General features: G+C 35.4%; 1 protein-coding gene across 1 annotated transcript; it reads right to left on the reverse strand.

Moving 5' to 3' along the window:
- Window position 1: 1 nt before the first annotated feature.
- Window positions 2-21,086, reverse strand: LOC149413394 (uncharacterized). Its single transcript, XM_089645461.1, has 7 exons — window positions 20,775-21,086; window positions 20,536-20,685; window positions 20,045-20,332; window positions 18,422-18,611; window positions 17,060-17,225; window positions 2,735-3,451; window positions 2-291 (listed from the first exon to the last, which is right to left on the reverse strand). The coding sequence occupies exons 1-7, from the start codon at window positions 20,876-20,878 to the stop codon at window positions 2-4; spliced, it is 1,905 nt and encodes a 634-aa protein (XP_089501587.1). The 5' UTR covers window positions 20,879-21,086.
- Between the last annotated feature and the right edge of the window lie 1,775 nt (window positions 21,087-22,861).

Below are 22,861 nucleotides of genomic sequence, written 5' to 3' on the forward strand. Positions count from 1 at the left end.
ATTACATTATTACATCTTCAACTTTTGTACCCTCGCCTTCGCGATAGGTAATAGTGTAGACAATCTCAGGCTCTTTGGTGACTGCATTTTTCCTAGTTCTTTTCTTGATGAATGCGACATTCTTGTGGTGAGTCCTCACGTGGCATTTGAGCGAAGTAGTCTGGATGAAGGCCGCATCGCAGAAGGGACACGGGTTGTCCCGAGTGTCGTAGTGAATCTTCAGGTGCTTTTGGATATTTTTTCGATCCTTAAACGCCTTACCGCACAGGTCACACATGTAGTTTCTCTCCTCTGCAAAAGGAGAACACCATTTATTTACTGGGCAATACAAATAATACATCTACGACAAAATCCTCTCATTCAAAAATCACAGCAACATTATAGCATTTAAAACTCAAATAAAAAGCTGGATACAAAACATAGGAAGATCAGAAATAGAAAACATAATCAGAATACAGACTGAAAAAGAAACCACTCAACGGCACTAAAAACAACTCACGGGTTAGACAGCAAGAGGCCTACTCTGTATCTTTCGGGTTAACAAACCAGTAAGTTCGTGGTTTAACCTTTCCTTGCCGGTGCTGTCAACTGAGTGAACATCGTCTAAACTAAAATATAAATATCTCTGCAAATATACTAACTAAGGAGTTCATATTTTAGAAATTCCTTCGCAATACTTTTACGTATTCCGAGTGTACAGCACTGGAGAATGCGGAATTTTTTAACACCGTAAGGGGAGAGTTAATACGGTTTTGTGACTTGGCTAAATAGGCCGCAGGGACGTTTAAAAAAAAACTGATTAGGCGCCCAGATGAACGAAGGGTAGAAAAGAATGGTGGTCGCGGACACCGTACACCCGAGGAAGACATGGCACGATCAAGTTAATCAAAGCAAAGGCTTGAGTCGAGCCATGTCAAGAGTCAGAACAACATAAGAATATGTATGAACATGAATGAAGCAAGTAGTGTATGCCAATACAGAGTTGTGTGGAGTTTTATCATCTCTGCCTACCGCTGCGGAGAAATGGCATGAAGGTTGGTTAGTTAGTGCAGTGGTTCCTAACCCCCGGTCCGCAGACCGGTGCCGGTCCGTGGAGCAAATGGTACCGGGCCACGAAAAAGAACTTATTCTGTTGAAAACATCTTTACGCTAAGTAACTGCCGACACAATATCGTTGAATTAAAAAAACTCCGCACATCCGCGCTAACACATGACGTTTTAGAATATTAACATTTAATTTAAACACCCTCACCCTTGACGGCCGGCATAGTCCAGTGGTAACACATTGGACTACCATTCCGAAGGTCGCGGGTTCAAACCCGGCGTGCGCAAATAAATTTTATTTGATTAATTTGTGTTATTTCACAATTAATTAATTAAAATAATATATAGTATATTTGCGGCACGTTCCAGAGTGGAAGATACTACCAGTATCGCCCTGGTGTAAGACCACCATTCAGAATTGAAACGTTGCTCCAAATGGCTTTAGCCGTGTTTAGTGACTAGATCTGAATAGCCTGGTACTTCCCCACCTTCCTCTTTCCCTTCCCCACTTACCTTCAGCCTCACAACATCCCCCAATTGGGGATGCCATAGTCTCACTGGCTCCAGACGGGAGCAGTTGGGACTCTTGTGAGGTATTCACTATAAAAAAAAAAAAAAAAAAAAAAAAACCCTCAGCGGGCCGCAGTAAAATTTTCAGACGTTGACCGATCCGCGGCGACAAAAAGGTTGGAGACCACTGAGTTAGTGAACCGTAAGTACACCAACATCGTTCATCCAAACTACTGCAAATCGCATTGACGTACATTGGCGTCCCGCCTTTGTTTCTGTCTACGCACTAAATGCATAACATGTCTGTGTAGTTTGGTCGTAGCTCGGTGACATATCTGCTATAAATATAATATCATAAATTTCCCCCTTTTTCTTCTTCCCTTAGAAATATGTATGATTGTGGCGCTTGATTGAATACTAGCCAATGACATTTGAAACCAGATACATTGTAGTGATCTCAAAAGCGACAAGTGAAGAATACGCTAATTGTCATACTTTCGTTTTTTTTTCGATATAGTGTTAAACTGTCGAGCGTCGCATGAGGTTGTGTGCTATCTCTAACCAAAGTGCATAAATGAATGCCAAATTGCCCTCGTGTGTCATGAGAAAGTGTTTTCATTATTCGTCTTAGTGTAAGCGAGTAAGTGCAGGGTCACCTCATTCACACCCATGATGTAGGATGTACCGTTCGACGCAACTTTTAAATACAAAAACGCCGCCGGATCCTACTTCTATTTTGTTCATTCACACCATATTCTTTGACACACCATGTCTATCTTTTGAATTAAAAATTTACTGGAAACGCCAACATGGTTGTTACTTGCCACATTTTGTTTTAATTTTACGAGACAATAACGGGTCTTGATGTATTGTAATGTCATTGACACAAGTCTCAATAATATAGACAGTTCAAGGAAGTCAGGTTCAATGGCAACAATCGGGCTATAAGTAGGACTATTTACAAGACACTGCCACGAGCAGCTGTCAGGAGTGGAAAGAACCAATGGCAGTACCAAATGTGAAGAAACTGGAGAAACACCCTTCTGTGGATCCAATAGAACCAGGTAAGATAGCCAACAATACCCAATAACAACCCTGGTGAGCTACATCAAAGAGAATGGGCTAATGTCTAATGGAAGAGGAGCTTATGTAATAATAATTTACAAGCTTAAGAACTCACCAGAGTGTGTTTTTAAATGATTCTTTAACATTGTCTTGCTAAAGAAAACTTTGTCACATTCCGGGCACTCAACATTCTTTTCCTTACGGTGTACGGCCCTCAGGTGTATGTTCAACTTCAAAGCCGTAAAGCAGGCCAGGGAGCACTCAGGGCACTCGTAGCGCTCATACCACACCCCGTGCTTCTTCATCAAATGCTCGTTCCGCTGATACAGGTTCCCGAATCTGTCTCCGCACTGCGGGCAGACAAACAGCTTCTTGCCTTGGTGCTTGGCCTTGATGTGGGCGGTCAGTCCTGTCTTGGAGGCTAAGGAACTGTTGCATTGCGGGCATGACACCCGGTGTTCCGTCAAGTGAATCCCCAGGTGCCCCGTGTAGGCCTGCATGAAGTTAAACTGCCTCCCGCAGATTTCACACAGAGTTTTCGGGAGGTGAACCTCAAAGTGTCTTTTTAATTTATAACGTTGCTCAAACACCTTATCGCAAACTGTGCACTTGTTTGATCCTTGTAACATTTTAGGTTCAACGCTTTTGACTTTTTGATAATTTGGTTTTTGATCAATCCATTCTACCCGACCCTGTCTCCTACCGGCTTCTTCGTCCTCGCTCCAAGTTATCTCGAGGATCTCCTGTGATCCTGACTGAAATAGGGTATCGCAATCGGCGTAAGTAAAAGTAGTGTCGACATCTTCGCCCACTTCACATATTGTTGAATTATCTGCAAATAAAATAAAGAGTATTGGATAAAGTTACAAATATTATTTTTTAATTACCATTAAGAAACTGGGTTGGTTGGAAGAAATTGCCACCTGGCAATAAATAAAGAAAGTTTAAAAAAAGTCTAAATAAATAAATAGATGCTGCCATAGAGCCATGTGTGATAACCTCAGCGTCATAAGCTGCTTGGCTCTGAATTGGTAACAGATCTTCTTATTCTTTCGTATGGTGGGGGGGTCAGAAGGGGACATCTAGGTCTGTGAGCCATTCTAGGGCCTCAGGCGTCGCCATGTGGACCTTATCAATCCCGCCGGGGAATGAATGGAGCGGGCATTCATTGACCACATGTTACCAGGTTTTGCGCGGCAATGAGAACCCAGGCTGTCTCTCGGTGGGGTCCTGTATGAGATGGGCATTTCCCACGTTGGCCGTTTGCCACTCAAGTTTCCACCTATCTTCTGGGGTGAGAGGTAAAGTAGTGTGCCAACTGCCACACGCAACGGTTGTGTCCGCCGCACTGTTCGCGATGCCACCGGCACGTTATTGATACCAAATTAAGTGGGCCTCCAAATACAAATTATGCCGCTATTTAAGGGGCAAAGACCAATAGGTCTCCCGGCCAAGGGGAATCCATAAATATCGGGGTAACAGATCTAAAAGCCCAAACAAGAGCCAATTTATCCAAATACAGTACTTTCTGTGATCCACCACTCGATTATATGACGAATACTATAATCTGCTTTTTTTTACTAGTTGAAAGCACAAAATCAAGCTCCATAATTCACAGTACTCGTATGTTAATTTCAGAAATCCGCGGTGTGCTTAGATTCAAGCGCCAAGCTTTGTACACCGACGGTTTAAGTTATTTTACCCTTACACTTACCGCCGTCTAGCTTGCTTTTACTGACCATTTTACTAGTGTTAATTATTGTCGTCTAAGAACATTTTGGCTAATCCTCTATATTCGAGTAACTGTTGCGTGTGTTTTCGTTCTGCCACGTTTTTTGTTTGAATAAGTTTACAAAATGGAGCCTACTCGCAAGCATCAACATGACATCTTAAGTGTAAACAAAAAAATCGACAGCGGTGTTTGTTTTTTACGAAATAACCATTTTAATTTTTATCATATTTTGTATGTGCGCATTGTAGTCTGACGCTTTCACTAATTGGACCGTTGCCTGGTTTTTGGGGTGGCGGATTAGTAAGAGAGTTCTGTATTTATTATTTTTAAATACATCTATTCGAATTTCACGTTTGTTTTCATGATTTAATGTAAATCTTGGAAGCGGAAATTGGTGACCAGATAACTCATCAAAATGACAATTAAACACACCTATAAAAAGTGTTATCATTCATTTAAAGGGATGAAACAAAAACTAGGTTAAATAGGTTACATATGTAACTATTTAACCAAGTTTTTATTTCATCACTTTTCATAACTTTAGAACACTTTTTATAGGTGTGTTAAATTGTCGTTTAGATGAGTTATTTTATTTTATTTTATTTTATTTATTTGGGAAAATCAACAGATTATTTACATATATAAGAATAAACTAAATAATAAAGATAAAATCCAATAACAGATTTTCACTTAAAATTATAATAATAATAAAAAATATTAAAACAAGAAACTAAGGGTTCTGTACCCGTGGCCTGAGAAATTTACAAAAAATACAAAATTGTAAATAATAAATAAAAAAATAATAACAGATCTAGGAACACAAATAATATACTAATAACCAGCTAAATTTCAAAAATTAAAATTTAACTGATATACTAATAACCAACTAAAATTCAAAACAAAATGTATTGTAAAATTTCAACACAGCAGCAATCAATAAAAGCACTACACAATAGCAATAATAACAATATAATAAATGTATACCTACAATTAAATTGAACACATGAGTATAAATTGGAAGGTAAGTAACTGGAAAGGATTCAAAGCAATAACATGATAACTTCAAGTAGAATATTTAAAATTATTTAATGTTAGTTATTACATATCTTTTAAAGGTTCCTAAATTACTTGAGAATATGTCCATATCATTAAAATTCTTATTAAATATACTACAGGCTCTGAATATAAACGCATTTTGTCTTATATTAGTAGAACATTTATGGAGATGAAAAAGTGATTTTTCTCTAGTTCTAACGCTCGGGACTCTAAAATTAATTTCAGACAGAAGGGGAGAACAATCAATAAAGCCATTGATAATTTTATGGAGGTATATTATATCTGCGGAGTCTCTTCTAGTTTTTAATGGCTTAAGTCCATAAAGGTCCATCGAGCTGTTTACGTCAAGGTTTGAATTTAGTTTGAAATTTAAATGATGGACAAATTTTCTTTGGATGGCTTCAATGCGATTTATGTAAATATTATATTGAGGATTCCATATGGGAGAAGCGAATTCAAGATGACTGCGAACATAAGAAAAATACAATATTTTAAGTGTTATGATATTATTAAATTCTTTTCCAATACGGAATAAGAATCCTAGCATTCTAAGGGCTTTCTTAACAATCATATCAATATGAGCCTCAAATGTAAGTTTACTGTCAAGTATAACACCTAGATCACGAATTTGTGTAACTTTTTTGAGTAGTTGGCCAGCTATATGATAATTATGGTCAAACTTAATTTTATTTCTAGTGAAGGTAATTACATAACATTTAGAAGTGTTCATGTTGAGACGATTGCGGATACAATAATCATTAAGCCTATACAGATCTTCTTGTAGTTTAAAGCAGTCAATTATAGAATTAATAGGCAGGAATATTTTCATATCATCAGCGAAAAGTAGAACATTTGCATAATTAAAGCATTTTATAATGTCGTTGATGAAAATTGTAAACAGTAACGGTCCCAGGTGAGATCCTTGGGGCACACCTGAGGGTATATTTACAATCTCAGAGATGAAGCCATTTATTGTTACTCCCTGAGTGCGCCCATTAAGATAGGAGACTAACCATCTATATAAATCCCCATGAATTCCCAAAGCTAGTAATTTGGACAAAAGAAGACTGTGGTCAATTTTATCAAACGCTTTTGAGAAGTCTGTATAGATTACGTCAACTTGGATTTGATCATCCATTGATTTAGTAATATTTTCAATGAAAATGGCAAGATTAGATACAACCGATCTTTTTTTCATAAAGCCATGTTGGTTCACGAGTATTACAGACTCGATGCAGTTATATAGTTGTTCATGAACAATTTTTTCAAAAATTTTACTAAAGATTGGTAATTTAGATATCGGTCGATAGTTCTGGACATCATTTTTAGCCCCAGACTTAAAAACAGGTGTGATGAGAGCACTCTTCCAACGATCAGGAAAGATACCTTCTTTCAATGAGGATTGAAAGAGCAATAATAGGGGCTTCGAGATTACCTTGCTACACATTTTGATAAAGAAAGCCGGAATTTTATCACTACCCGCACCCAGTGAGCTAGAAATAGTATCGATTATTTTTTCTATTTTTTGTTTTGAAACTGATACCGAGGAGATATTAACTTGATTGTTAAAATGATAGTTGGTAGAGTGTACATCGGAAATAGTGTTGTAATTAAAGGTGGAGACGAAATGCTGTGAGAACAGGTTACATATTGCGAAAGGATTTTCAGCAGTCACTTCGCCCAGTTTCATAACATGAGGCAAACCAGAATTATTTCTTTTTCCTTTAACATAAGACCAAAAGTTTTTAGGGTCACGAGATATATTAAGTTCAGCGTTTGTTATAAATTGTTTAAGACATTCTCTAGACAATTTCTTTTGCCTTGATCTAAGGATACAGAATTCATGGTAGTCTAAAGGATTGGACCACCTTTTCCACATTTTAAACACTTTATATTTTTCCTTAGTCAGTTTTATTAGGGCTGGACTAAACCAATAGGGATAAGAATTATTAATATGAACTTCCTTTGACGGGACGTTTAATCGAATGATTTCATATAAAATTGTATAAAAGCGGTCAATAGCAGTATTGGTTGATAGGTTTAAAAATTCTGCATCCCAATCAATACTACTAAGGACGTTATTTATTGTTTCATAGTTAGCTTTCCTAAAAAGATTGATTGTTCGTTTGTTGTCCACCATAGGAGTTTCCAGAGATATGTTAATGTCAACAAGAATGCTTTTATGATGTTTACATTCAGGGATGAGATACTGGTCAGTATTTGATACAATTACAGGGATCGAGCTAAAAACAAGGTCTAGGTATGTATGATTATTATTTGGAAAGGTGCAGTACTGTGATAGATCAGTAAATGAAAGGGTGTCAGATAGTTTGGAAATAATTTCAGATTTAGAGCCATTCGTAATTTGCATACTATTACCATTACTTAAAGACCAGTTAATTTGAGGTAAGTTGAAATCACCCGATATGACAAAATGATCATCGTGATGTAGTCCTCGAAGTTCACATAATTTATCCATGAATTCATTTATATTTTGTGAGTGATTGACTCTTGGAGGTATGTAAACACAGCATAAATGAATTTTTATGAAATTATTAATCGTAACAGTCACCCAGATGTCTTCAGCATTCGTGTTAAAATCCTTACGTTCATGAGCTATGAGGTGCTTCTTCAACGCAATCATTACTCCACCTCCTCTTTTTTGCTCATTGCGATCACGCCTAAATACCAGGTAACGGTTGTCAAATAGCTCTTCACTAGCAATACTGTCTACAAGCCAAGTTTCAGTTATCATAATAATATCATAGTTGTTATTGGTAACATTAAAATAAAATCTATCAGTCTTAGAACGCAGTCCAGTCACATTTTGATAATATACATTCAACATTTTAGTACATTTAGTTGATAAAATATATAAAATATAAGATTGATAAAATAGTTGTAAGCATGTTCTAGTAAATTATAAATATTAGAGTGGTGTTGTAGTAACGCAAGCAGAGTAATTGTAGGATAATTTGGATTAAAGTTGGTAGTATTAAAAGAGTTAGTTGTTAATATTATACAAATAAAGAAAAACCAGTACAAAGGATGATATTTCAAAGTAGGAAAAAAGATAAGGTAGATAGGAAAAATAAATTGATAATAGCTTATAGTCACACGAGACGATGCTAAATCTAAGAAGATTATCAGCAAAAAACCTGAGTCACGTCAGATTCCAATGTCACCTGAATAATGGGACTAGTTTCATTTTTGCGTATAAATATTTTTCCGTATTTGATCCATCTGAATTTAAAGTTTTTATCCTTGCTTAAGTCTCTCACTGTCTTGAAGAGCGCACGGGTTGCAGCAGTCAGATGCTCGTTGACATAAATTTTGGAGTCCCCGGGAAGCTTCAAATCACTTGAGTTGAGACTGCCTTTCTTCCTTATAGCAGCAAGAAAGTTATCTCTACTGCGGCTGGCTGTGAACTTTACTACAATTGGACGAGTAAATTTAGGATTTTCTCTGGGTAATTCCTTGACCCTTGTACGAGAGATTCCATCAATATCATTTGGGAGAACATCAACACCTGCCTTGGCTCCTAGCAATTTTATGATATCTATTAAATTTTCATTTCTTTTTTCCGGTATGCCAATAATTTCCACGTTATTTTTTAATGAGGTTTGCTCAAGACGGTTTAATTTGGACAATACCAGATTATAATTAGTTTGAAGTTCATTGTTTTTGACTTCGAGGTTATTAATTTTGGAGTGACACTCTCTTAGCGCATCATTCATTGTTTTTAATTGCATAAACACTTTATTAATTTCTTCTTTAATTTCGTCCTTAAACAAAATTAGTAAATTACCAAAGTCTGGCTCTGAACCAGCCTCAGCAGCGGGGCTCTCTACGGCAACATTACGTTTTGACTTAGTACCCGCTTTAGTAGGTAGAACAGACATTATGAATAGGTACTGAACTGTCAAGGTTATGAAACAATGAATTGTAGCACTCTGTAGAGTCAACGAAATCACACGATCACTTACGATGTACAATATACAAGTGAAATAATTAATTACGCAACAACTTTTTGTGGAATTGATCACTTTTATAAGCCCAAATAAACATTAAATTAACAACGATTTTACAGTCGACCACTTGGTTCAAGAGTATTGTTAAAAGTGTTGAGTTATCATGGAACCACGGATATTAACCCACTTCCCGACCACCGATCGAGCTAAAACTCGGCATATAGTAGACTCGTTGTCGATGACAATGCATTCTATCAATTTTTTGTGGTAATCACGCATACAAAATAAATGTCGGTACTACCCAATCGGGATTTGGCTCAGTTATTAGCGCTGTTGACTCCAGTCCCTGGGGAGGATGTTTCAATCCTCAGTCAAACCAAAAAAATATATACAGGGTGTATTGGCACTAACCCGACAAACTTTAACCAGCTTTTCCTTAGCACATTTGGAGTAAAAAATGTTATTGGCACTTTGCTGTCCGGTAACATTTTTTTTCAATTAAATACAAAAAATTATTAAAAAAATCCACACTCCGTCACTGTCATTGACATCGTTTCTCTTGTTCAACAGCTGTTATTAGCAAGTGTGTCAAAAAGCGTCTTCGCTCTTTCATACACACTAAATAATAATAGTTAAAAATGAGACGAATGGTCCCATGCCACTTCGTTGTGATTGTAAAAGCGCGCCAATGTAGGTACGTACGTACATTATTCAACGAAACTCGAATAAAATATTGCCAGATGGGTTTTCAAACTGTGACAAAGGATAAAACAGTGGTGACATGTAGTGAAAATTTTAATGATAATTTTTTTATTAAAAAAAAGTGTTACCGGACAGCAAAGTGCCCATAACATTTTTTACTCCAAATGTGCTAAGGAATAGCTGGTTAAAGTTAGTCGGGTACGTGCCGATACACCCTGTATATATATCTTCCCACTAAAACCTTTCAATTCCGAATTTCAGGATGAGCACCAGTCATCTTAAGTTGGATCTCCAGTTAAGTTTTTTAGATTCTCACGGCCAAAAGCATTTTTGTTGTTTGTTTTTGGGGTGTTATGCCGTGTTGCGCTAACTCCTTCTTTAGCCGACGTTTCGGACAGCGTTGCAGTGTCCATCATCAGGGCAGATCCGGTAGATCCGAAGATCTCCAGTGACCGAATGTTTTCAAAACATCCAACAAAAAACGTTGTGGCTCCAACCTAAAAGAAACACCTTTAAATCCACTTCCCGTTGTCAGACTCAGTTAGATGTGTTTTTTGTCTACACCTAGTAATGATAAAAACCATTCACAGTCCTTTTATTGGAATTTGTCCAATTTGCCTTAGCCGATCAATTCAAAAGGATAACAATCAAAATACTTTTTCTTTTATAAATCCTTTATTAGAAACAAATTTCAAAACTACATTAAATGTAGGTAGGTAACTGTAGTGGACATCTACGCCAGTGACATCGACTGTAAATGCCGGTTTCCTCTCGAGGGTACCTTGGGTAAGGATTTACAAAGAAACACAACTTGCGAATGTCGTTGGACAACTGACTGGTTGTGCCAGTTGTTTGCATATTTATTGAGTTCAAATTCAACATGTGTTAATGTAATTCTTATCTCTAAACGGGATGCATGAGAGCATTAAGGAACCAAGAAAAATAACCAAATTTTAATTACTACGGGATACATGTCCAGTGATAAGCTTCAAAAGGGATTCGGCGTCGTTAAATGCAAGATAACAGTAAATATTCATTTCCTTAATTATTTTAATAATTATTTATGTACATCCACCTGCTGTCTGGTACAGTAACAAAAACAATAAATAGTTATCGCTCATGGTGAATTAGTTGACTTATGAAAAGATACAAATAGATAAAGTGACGCTTTTAATAAAATCTTTTATTTTAAAAGAAATATAGAAGGGGAAATATTTAAAAATAATTTTTAAAACTTATCAGTCTTATTACTCATGGCAAATACCTCAAAAATGATACAAATCGTTTAAATTAATCGTTCTTAGTCGTTGAAACAAATTTCAAAATTAAATAAACATACAATGTACCTATTGCTTATACAGGGTTTTCCAATAAGAGGTGTTATTTTGAATAGCCCGCTATTTCGGTAGATGTTACTTTTGAAGCTGTCATTTTTTGACATTTGACAAGTAGAAACTACGCCATTAATAAAAATGGAACAATACATGCTTCAACAACGCATTGAAATTATTAAAATTCACTTGAGTGAATCAAATGCAAATCATCTTGAGTGATGAGGCCCATTTCCACCTCGGTGGCTTCGTCAACAAGCAAAATTGTCGCATCTGGGGCTCGGAAAACACAAGAGTTATTGTTGAAAAGCCTCTCTATCTTCAACGTGTGACTGTTTGGTGCGGTTTATGGTCCGGCGGAGTCATTGGACCTTACTTTTTCGAAAATGAGGCTGGAGCAACAGTTACGGTGAATGGATTGTGCTATCGAGAGATGATTAATGATTTTATATGGCCAGAATTGGATGGTATTGATCTGGACAACGTTTACTTTTAACAAGACGGCGCTACGTGCCACACAAGCAACGAAACCATTGATCTTTTACGATTGAATATCAAAATAACATTTCTTATTGGAAAACCCTGTATAAGTATACAAATAGGTACTGCTTACTCAAACAATCTTCTTATACATTGTTTAAAAATAGGTAGGTATCTAAAACATTTAAAAATTTAAAAACACTCATAATGAAAAAGAAGCTGACCTATGAAAACATGCGACACTTATAATAAAACCTAACGCATAACAAATACAAATCGATGCAAATCGTTAACCCAATGGCGTACTCATTTTTATTTGTGACATCTGTGCATACTTGAGAAGGATTCTTACTGTGCAATATTGCACCCCACATTACACCAAATGAAACACTTTTCTGTTTTTATATAGATTATAATTTTATTGTGAAGTACCAAGTATGGGGCGGGCAATATACCGATACGAAAGAAGTGCAGCCTCCCATTCTTGACGACGGGTATGCCGATGGATTAGTTAAAAATAAAATCAAAAAATCTATCATCCCTAAATAAGTATACAATGTACTGCTTATTTAAACAAAAATCTTACAAGTGGATTAAAAATAGGTTATCTAAATCAATTATGCAAACGGTAAAAAAACGAACCTAATAAAATAGCTAATTTTATTAACTCACAATTTGCAAAAGTTAGCACTCTCTTGGCAGAAAAAATTCTTTAATAAAAATTGCTCAAAAGAAAACCCCTCCAGCTTTTTCCTTGGTTCCCTGAAGGCCCCACGAGGGAAAAGGAAATATTTACAAATAGTAATGTTTTTTTTTAATGCGTACATCGGAAAGTTAATTTTATCTAGTTTCTAAAACAGTACTTGTTTTTACGGAAAATTAAAAAATAAGATATATATAGCGCATTTGAAATACACAGAAAACATTGCAAACTGAACAAATGTGATGAAAGTACTGAAGGGTTAACCATGCGTTCTACCATACAATCAACTTAATCCATATAAAGTAAATACAAAAGAAATCTTATTATTTCTCTCAAACCAAATTGTGTGGTTAACCATAAACTGAAATGGAATCGCCATATCAATTTAATAACAGCAAAAAAATCCATACGAAAAATAATGTCATTAAATTAACAAAAAAATATTTATTTTGCACTTTGTCAAAGTATTCTAACGTATCGTATATCACAATAGGGAGGAGCAGCAGATGCTTACCTCAAACCTATTAAAATAAATCACAAAACAATAATTAGAATCAATTTTAAAAAGCCTTACCAAAATCAATTTTGAAAAAAAATTACTAGAAATTAATTAACCGTTCATTAAAAAAATCATCTATAAGAATTGTTTCAAAATATCACCTCAACGCACGCCTCACTCGCAAAGCACGAGAGCAAATATAAACAAACACTTTCACCCTATTTCAAAACAATTTTCGCCAAATCATCATCAATCTTACCTGGCATCACTCATATTCAATAACTTCTTAACACAAACAAAAGCTTACCCCAAATAATCGGAATTGGTTGTTAAAACAGATTTGTAATGTGATTGACTGGAAAAAAAACGTACATTCAAATTATTCTAAATAACTAACACTACATATTCTTCATTAAATTTCTAGCAAAATTACATAATGTTACAACATAATAAAATACACAATGTACTGCTTTTTTACAATGTCCATTATCATGTACTTACTATGTTTATAACTTTATATATTAATAATTAATTATGTCTTAATTATCCACCTCAGAACAGACTTTATCTAGTGAGGCGGGAAAAGAAAATAATAAAAATAAACGCACGGGTTGCCGGCACTGAAATTTGGTAGGTAAATAGGTATCTGAAACAATTGAAATCTAAAAAAAAACTTGCAATACAAATCAGACTTTTAATTAAATAATTGAAGTCATTTTTTGGAATAAGTGTTCTGTATGAACACCTTTATCTTTAGCCATTCTTTATTTGACAATAGGTGAGGGTGCAGCTCCTTTAAGGTTTCACATTCATGTTTTTTTGGTGGCGTACGTTTATGGATGTGAGTTTTAAAAAATTGCAAAACAATTTTCTTTTGTTCAGGAGTCCACGGTACCAATTTACGTCTTTTAATAGTTTTACTCGAGACTGTATGATTAGGTTTTAACAAAGTTGTGGAATTGCAAAGATCATCATTCGCAAGAGGAGGAACTATGGTGATTTTATTACACTTTTTCAAAATCAAATCATCTGCTGCCTGGGAAGAAACGTCAAACTTCCAATTGGCTTCAATGATTTCTATCAAAGTTTTCAGGCCAGCTCCAATGTCGGCGGTCTCGATTCCTCTTTGCAATTTTAAAGTTTGCTCAATTGCTAAATTGCAACATTGCTTTATAGATGTGCTTATGTTCATTGCAAAAGTCGGACTGAAGTATTTTTCTACCTTTTCATCATATTTGGAACAATTTTTTGTGGCAGTCACTATGACATCATAATAATGGGGTTTTAATGCATGGGACAAGTCTGTTATGCTGGGTTTGATTTTTTTAATTTCGAGAAGTAGTTTACCGAGATCTCTCATTTTTCGAGAAACCACGTTAATGAAATGTTTGTCTCTGTAATTTTTTAAACACTGTGAGCCAAAAGCGCAAATCAAGCTGTCTTTTTTAGAAATCAGAGATATCCGATCTGCTCTCATGCGAGGAAATACCAACTCTTTTAGTTTAGGATCGATATTTAAATTTCCGACTAAAACATTTTGAGCCTCGGCCTGGGTTACTGCCTGCTTATCGGTATTATGGTCGCATAATTTTTGATGTTTCCACAGTTGGGTCCTTAAATAAAATCCAAAGCATTTGGGGCACGGCAAATAATCGTTAGACGAGGAATGTGGTTTTCTTTTCACGGGTTTTATGCATTCCTGACAATTTTGTACAAAATTTCCCTTCTTACGCAATTTGGTAAATAAAACTTTTCTTTCCTTGCTATTTTTTTGTGTTGACAGGATTTTTTTTACTTCACATTCTGTCAGGTGGTTTCTGAAAATATGTCTTGAAAAATTATGTACATTTTTTTTACAATAAAAACAAAAGTCCGGCAGCCGACTTCTTTTTTCTGTTATTTCTTTATCAAATTTCTTCGTGGATTTGGTCAATACGTTGAAGTTTTGTGGGAACGATATACTCGGGTAAGTGTCATCATTCATTGAAATATTTTCACTATTTTCAACAATATACCCACAATTAATATTAATTGATGAGCTAGCCATTGTTTCACACATCCCGCTGTCTGAAACCTTTGAAATCTGTGTAGATTTGGTGGTAAAAACACAAACGCTCTTATCAATAGACGTATCACCATCATCATCCTCAGAGGAAATGAATTCCTATAAATAAAAAAAAGGAATTTTAGAGAAGTCAGTAAATAAGTTAAATTGTATTTGACTTTAAAAAAGATCAAAATGAAGAATTATTAATTGAAGGCTCAGAGTTTCTGAATTCTGCGTCGGACGTCTGATATGACTCTGAGGAGTAATCTCGTTATGGCTAAAATATAAAACAGCACTAAGTATTTACAGACAATAACATCAAACTAATAATAAAAATATTTAATATGCGATAGAAAGTATTTACCTCGTTTACTAGGGAGTGCTCTTCAGTTGTGAAGTTTCCATCTACGTAATTCTCTAAAATGAAAACAGAAAAAGTTAATGACCGCATCGAGAGTAAACATAACTTTGTAAGCATACAGTTTGATCTTATATGGATAGCATTTTTTTTATCATTAGTTATCATTAGACGGCGGAAAAAATGCAGTGTGCTTTTTTTGCAAGTTTTTGTATATATTTTTTACATGATTATTACAACTTTGCATTTTTCCACTAAAAAGTGTAGTTTCCCCTGGTGACTGAACTTATTAAAAATTTAAATTATTAACTGTAAAATAAACATATCTAAAAGCTATTCTGCATTTCATAACTATATCTTCTTCCCCAAGAGATCAACTAATAATAAAGCCATAAAAATAGCAGTGTATTAAATTTATAAGTAGATACTTACTTCTGTTTAGAACGAATTTCACTTCACTTTTTTTTCATGTTTTGGGGTCACTTTAAAAGATTATGATTATTATTTTATTTTTAATTATTAAATTATATTATGCACTCGAGATTCAAATATAATTAGAGTTCCTTTATTCTTTCATCTCTTTTGCACCGCTTCATTGTATCGACAGTAATCAACACTATATTGATTATAAAAATTACTAAAACGCACAAACGTCAATACACGGTATACAATATAGATTGAACATAACTAAATTTTAAAAATCAAAACATTTGAGACAACCAGCAAAAAATGCGTGGCAACGTCGCAAGTAACCTGTCGCCGGGTGCCTCTCAACCCTCGTACGGGAATTAAAAATTATAAGCGTTGTTTCTGGTTGTGAGTTAAGTTAGTTATGAAATGCAGAATACGCCGTACGGGTCACTCAAGACTAGGAATAAAATGCAGAATATGTCATAGCCGGTTGCCATTTTAACCTAGTTATAAAATGCAAAATATGTCGTACCCGGTTGCCACTAAAGGCTTGGAATGAAATGGAGAATACGTCATACCCGGTTGCCACTAAAGGCTTGGAATGAAATGCAGAATACGTCATACCCGGTCGCCACTAAAGGCAAGGAACGAAATGCAGAAAACGAGGTTGTGTATATCACCTAGCGCCTACTAGCGACAGACTCCGGAACTTAAATATTCGGAGCCATGCACTCCCAGACCCATTTGGCAACCTGGACTATTTCGCCAAGATGCTTGTAGCATTATTTAACTATTATTTAACTGTGCAAAATTATGAGAAAATGAAGTGGCGACCGTATATCTGTCGCCGAATGTCGGTGGTCGCCACTTTAGATGTATATTTGCCCATGATGGTCGTCAAATAGACGGTGTGATATATATAAAATGTTTGTATGAAATTAATAGATTTAATTAAATAAAGCACTCTTTTCCAATCGCCACTTCCTTCAGTCTTGCAACATTCCCTGGATTAAGGATATGTACCATTATCTCACTGGCTCCTGGCAGTTGAGAATGAGGTTTGATATCACATAAAAAATAAAACAGGTCTGCTTCCATATCCCACAAAGAATGTCTTCGTTATACGGTGAATCATATCTATATGTTTTACCTTCAATGGTTGGTTGTTGCTCCGAGGTTTGGGGAATAGTGGGTTCTTCCTTGATCTGTTGGAGGAGTGCCCCCGCTGTCTCCACCTGAGTCCGGAATGAGGCGGCGTCCCTCAGTCGGGACACGCAGGTCTCACACATGCCCGCGCAGCCACTCGGGTCCATTAACTGCAAGAAATATAACTTCAGTCATTTAGAAAGTTAATTTGTCATAGTATATTCAGAGAACCACAACACAAAAAACCAAAGGTTGTCAACACTAAAATTGTCTGAAGGCAAACTCAAATCTTTATTTATAAATTTATTTAACCTTTTGAACGCGTTAATTTGCTTCGTTTTATCTATACCCGTACGCGGTACATATTTTCAAATACCTATGCACGCAATTAAATGTCAAATTATAGCATTCTGGCATGATTTATTGGACTATATAGACAGAACAGATTATTCTCCACAATATGAAAACAAATCCTCGTGTGTCAACACTCTTAGATGTTTATAAAAACAAAAACATAAAATTTCATACAAAGACGTACCGTATCTTTTGAATGTGTAGGCCACTGCGTTGATAGACACAAGTGGAACACCATGATCACTAATCATTTTTAGTTATGAAAAGTTGTGAATGACATACTGGTACTAACGCCATCCGTTGACAAAAATGTAAACTAAAGGACTAAAAGGCGCGAAGAGGCGCACATGATTATCGATCTTTTTTTTTGAAATACAATTTTATTTTTGAGAAATTCTTGTAGATGTCAGCATCGTGATAGTTCTACGAATGTCCAAGTGAGCAAGAAATACATTTATGACGAAAGAGCGCTGGAATATCGGCCGTCAAAGTTTCCGTATCAACTGTTGATACAGCCGCGTGCAAAGAGTTAAGTAAACCTGATGAGTTGAGCATTGCTATATTCTCTTTATGGGGATACTTAAGGCAGAGGTTTTCAAACACCGCCCTACAACCCTGCTTCAACTGAAGAATGTTATTCGGCAGGAAATATCCTGAATTCCGATGGACAAGTTAGAATGTGTAGAGAAGCATCAGAAATCGGTTGTATCAGTGCATAGAGAACGGTGAACACCACCTTAGAGATATTTTCTTTAAAACTGCATGATTTAAAACTTGAAATTATGATTCTAAGCTCTCTACCCTGTACAAAACCATTAAAATATTATAATGTATATTTGTGCCATTTTCCAAAATGGTTGATACTTTCGGTAATGGTTGAAATACCACCATTCAATATAGAAACGTTGCTTTAAATGACTTTAGCGACATTAGTGACGAAATAATGTAGTTTAAAAGCCATCGTCAGTGCTGCAATGATAAAGAAGAAGAATTAATAGAAGCATTGAGTTACCTTTATACTGAAGCAGGATAAGATCATTTGCAAGTAATTCTCCGTTTTGCTAATTTCAATGTTATTACTATGCAGGTTTCTCAGCTTGTCCGTACTGCCACAGAATATACATGGGTCCTTGGGTATCTTTAATAGTGTCAGTTCTTGTGGCTTTAAATCCATCTCTTCTAGTGTTATCTCTTCTGCATAACTGAGGGGAAAAAAAAAGAGTAGAATCAGGTGATCTGTTCAAGCGGTCAAGAGCTATGGGTTCCCAATGCGATATCTTGGGTACAATCCCCTGCTAGATAAGTCTACCATCACTGCATAAGGAACATTTATATACAGGTTTTCCAATAAGAGGTGTTATTTTGAATAGCCCGCTATTTCAGTAGATGTAACTTTTGAAGCTGTCATTTTTTGACATTTGACAAGTAGAAACTACGCCATTAATAAAAATGGAACGATACATGCTTCAACAACGCATTGAAATTATTAAAATTCACTTGAGTCAATCAAATCCAAATCATCTTGAGTGATGAGGCCCATTTCCACCTCGGTGGCTTCGTCAACAAGAAAAATCGTCGCATCTGGGGCTCGGAAAACCCAAGAGTTATTGTTGAAAAGCCTCTCTATCCTTAACGTGTGACTGTTTGGTGCGGTTTATGGTCCGGCGGAGTCATTGGACCTTACTTTTTCGAAAATGAGGCTGGAGCAACAGTTACGGTGAATGGATTGCGCTATCGAGAGATGATTAATGATTTTTTATAGCTGGAATTGGATGGTATTGATCTGGACAACGTTTACTTTCAACAAGACGGCGCTACGTGCCACACAAGCAACGAAACCATTGATCTTTTACAATTGAATATCAAAATAACACCTCTTATTGGAAAACCTGTATATACTAGCTGAAGTCCCCGGCATTGCCCGGGCTCTAGGCTGTTATAAAGGTCAAATGTGCAAAGGTTCATGAACCTCGGAATAATACTGTAGATTTGGGTCATAGAATTTTACAGTCGAAGACTGTTCCCATTTATCAACACACATACTTTCAGGTGTCATTCAACGTTGAACAAAATGAGAATTGACTAACCAAAATTGAACGGTGATACGTTGAGATGGCAACAAACGAAATAGTGCCATCTAATGGTACGAGTTGTACAACAAGGTTTTCTTTCATTGGGTATTTCGTGAAAAATATTGAGCTTTATTTTACGTAAATAATTACAGAAATATCAAATGTATCAATAATTAAAAAAACAAAGTGTTTTTTGAAAATATCAAGTAATAAAGTTTTTTTTAATATTAAGTAATCACATATCTTAACTGGTTTTTGCACACACTTAATACAAACCTAATTCAGAACCCTTGAGGTGATTTTTCACGAAAACAGCGCTATATGAATTAGCCAAATATTATTATTTTCAATTGAAAATAATAATATTTGGCTACTATGCCACTTTAGCATATTTTTTTAACAGTTAGAAGCTAAAGCTCGCTAATGGCCTGGTTAACCGCTTCTGTGCCAAGAGTGAGTTAACTCGCATTCTTGGCCTGCTGTGCACATCTACACTTCTACCTACTGGCATTTAAAAGGTTAAGATTATTATAATAATAAATTATGTAATTATTTCTTTATACCTTTCACCGAGGTTGTTGCCGATTTCATCTAGAGTGTTTCTATCTGGCTTGATGTCAATTTCATCTAGACATTCTCTGTCCGGCTTGTTGATAGTCGTTACATCGAGGAGACGTTTTCTTTCACGCTTTTTGGCAATTTCATCTATACTCTCTCTCTCCGGCTGGTTGATAGTCGTTACACTGAGACGTTTTCTTTCACGCTTTTTGGCAATTTCATCTATGCTATTTCCCTTCGGCTTGTTTGGTGCACGATATAAATTAAGTGTTGGAATAGAACCAATACGTAACCTTAAAAAAAACATTGTTATTTGTTAATTAATTTAATGTACATTAATGAATGTAGAGAATTAATTATTTTGTTTATTATTATTATAAGATTTTTATTACTTATTATGTACTTATTATATTTTTAATAATTTTACATACACTATGAATGTAAAAAAGCCAAAATAATAAAATTAAATAAATAAATAATATTTGTGCAAACTTACCCCAGACTGAACATATTTTTGTTAATAAAACATCCCGTTTCAAAATGGTCAGAACATATAACATGTCTATAATAAAAATAGTCAGTCTCTCTCACATTTAATAGATCAAGTAAATCCTTTCTGTAGCATGCTAAAATCCACGCTTTTAAGCTGAAACAATTATTTTAAATACGTGTTTTAAACATTAAAATTGGCGAAGATTTATGATTATCATATGGTTATATATTTCGCCAACTAACCTATCAACGTCTTTTGTCATTCTGAAAAACGTCTTTGTATCTTTTTTTCGTTTGTAATAATTATTACATCCGTAAACTGCACATTTAGAACCTAAGAGGTTCATTTTAAATGTTTTTTATCAACTTAAGTCGCGAGATATACGTGCTACCAGTTTTTTTGACGAAGCTTCACGTTAAATTCAGAACACTATTATGATAAAAATTGTAGTGTTTTTTCTTTTTTTACTTGAGTGCAACTACGATCGACGAATTTCTCAAACCAAAACACTCAAATTTATCAATTTTCTGTCATAATGTCACAGTGTCAAATGGTGTCAATGGTGTCAATGTATGGTGTCAAACGTCATAAATAAACCACTCTCCAGTGATGGCATGCCCAAATTTTTTATTTCCCTAGTTTTCCGAATGAGTTTGTATGAGGTAGTTTATGCCGAATTCCCAGAAATAAGCATTTATCTTTTAATTATTTGGTGACCGATAAAAACCATGTCTTGATCGACATGTTTTTACAAAAACCGTGGAGACAGGAGACAGGTAAAATAAATTACCCAAAATACCATGCAAACAAGGTTAAAAAAACCCATGTGTCTGGCAACACTGGTCTCAACTGTCACAAACAGAGTTGCCAATGCATTATGGTTTAAAATACCCAAAATAGATACGAAAAATCCCCAAATTTGTGGAGAACAAAACAACAATTCCCCGCAACTTCCTTCACGTGGAACAGCTGAAGTTTACGCAGAATTTTTCGAAATCAGAATGATTAATACATCCTTCCTCTTGCTTTGAAGGTCAAGTGTGCAAATTTTCATTAACCTCGGAATAAAAGTGTACATTTGCAGTTTTTTTAAATCCACACTACCCACATACACTATCTTTTATATAAAGGCTAACTGAAGACTAGCTGAAGCACCCGGCATTGCCCGACTTTTATTCTGCTTTAAGGGGTAGGAAAAGAGGATGGTGTGGTGCAAAATTTCACGAATCTCTGAATGAAACTGTAGATTTGTATAAAAATAAATTCGACGCAGCCCGCCGGTTATTCGCCATAACAATACATGTTAATATGTTATCCACAGACAATCTCCTTTATATAAATCAGAGGTGGAGAAACTGCGGCCCGCAAGACTTTTTGGTGCGGCCGCAGTGAAAGAATTGCAAAACATAAGTGCTACATTTGTTTCTTTCGCAGTATGTCTGATATATATTTTTAAGTTATTAGTTAAATAAATACAAAATAATCATCATGTTCCTTGCCAAATCATAAAATTAAGTAAGTACAATTATAATTTAAACTAGTGGACTGGTGGACTCTGGGTTGTCTCGTATTTTATTCAAAAGTATTCATTCTTAAGTTAAAACCAGTCTTGTGTTCAGAATGCACGAAAAAAATTGAAAATGCAATTTTGAAATTATAGTTGCTGACTGTGTGCTCCAAAAATCGGAGGAAAAACATTTTCATGTTCTGGGTGCATTAATAATTAAAGGTTAGGTTAATAAAAAAATATCACTCAAGTTAAAACCAATGTTGTGTTCCGAATGCACAGTTTAAGTCCACTTGCGGTTTCATCTGCCCACGCATTTCGAAGGAAACCATTCTTAAGTTCCGAGGAGAGTATAAAATTCTAGTTGCTCATCAAATGCTGCGAAATTCCGGGGAAAGCCATTTGCATATTCTGATTGTTATTCTAAGTGAAGCTGGGGACTCGCATACAGATTCGTTATTAAGTTAAAACCAGTTTTGTGTTCTGATTGTAACATAAAATTTCAGTTGCGAATTCATCTGCTGACATATTTGGAAAGAAACCATTCTCATCAGCCAAGTGAAGTTTAAAATTAATAAGTTTTGTGTTCAGAATGTAACCATGAAATTCCAACTGTGGATACACAACTGACGCATTTTGACGGAAGCCATTATCATGTTGCAGAATATGTGCTGCCAGAATCGGATGCAAAACCACTTTCATGTTCTGTATGTATTTATTATTTTGTAATTACAGCTGGGGACTTGCGCAAAGATTTATTCCCTAGTTTTATTATGTTAAAAGTAGTTTTATGTTCCGAATTATACATATGTCAAAATTTAA

The sequence above is a fragment of the Hesperophylax consimilis genome, chromosome 22, assembly GCF_061612785.1.
Source record: "Hesperophylax consimilis isolate HC1 chromosome 22, BYU_Hcon_1.0, whole genome shotgun sequence".
Lineage (NCBI taxonomy): Eukaryota > Metazoa > Arthropoda > Insecta > Trichoptera > Limnephilidae > Hesperophylax > Hesperophylax consimilis.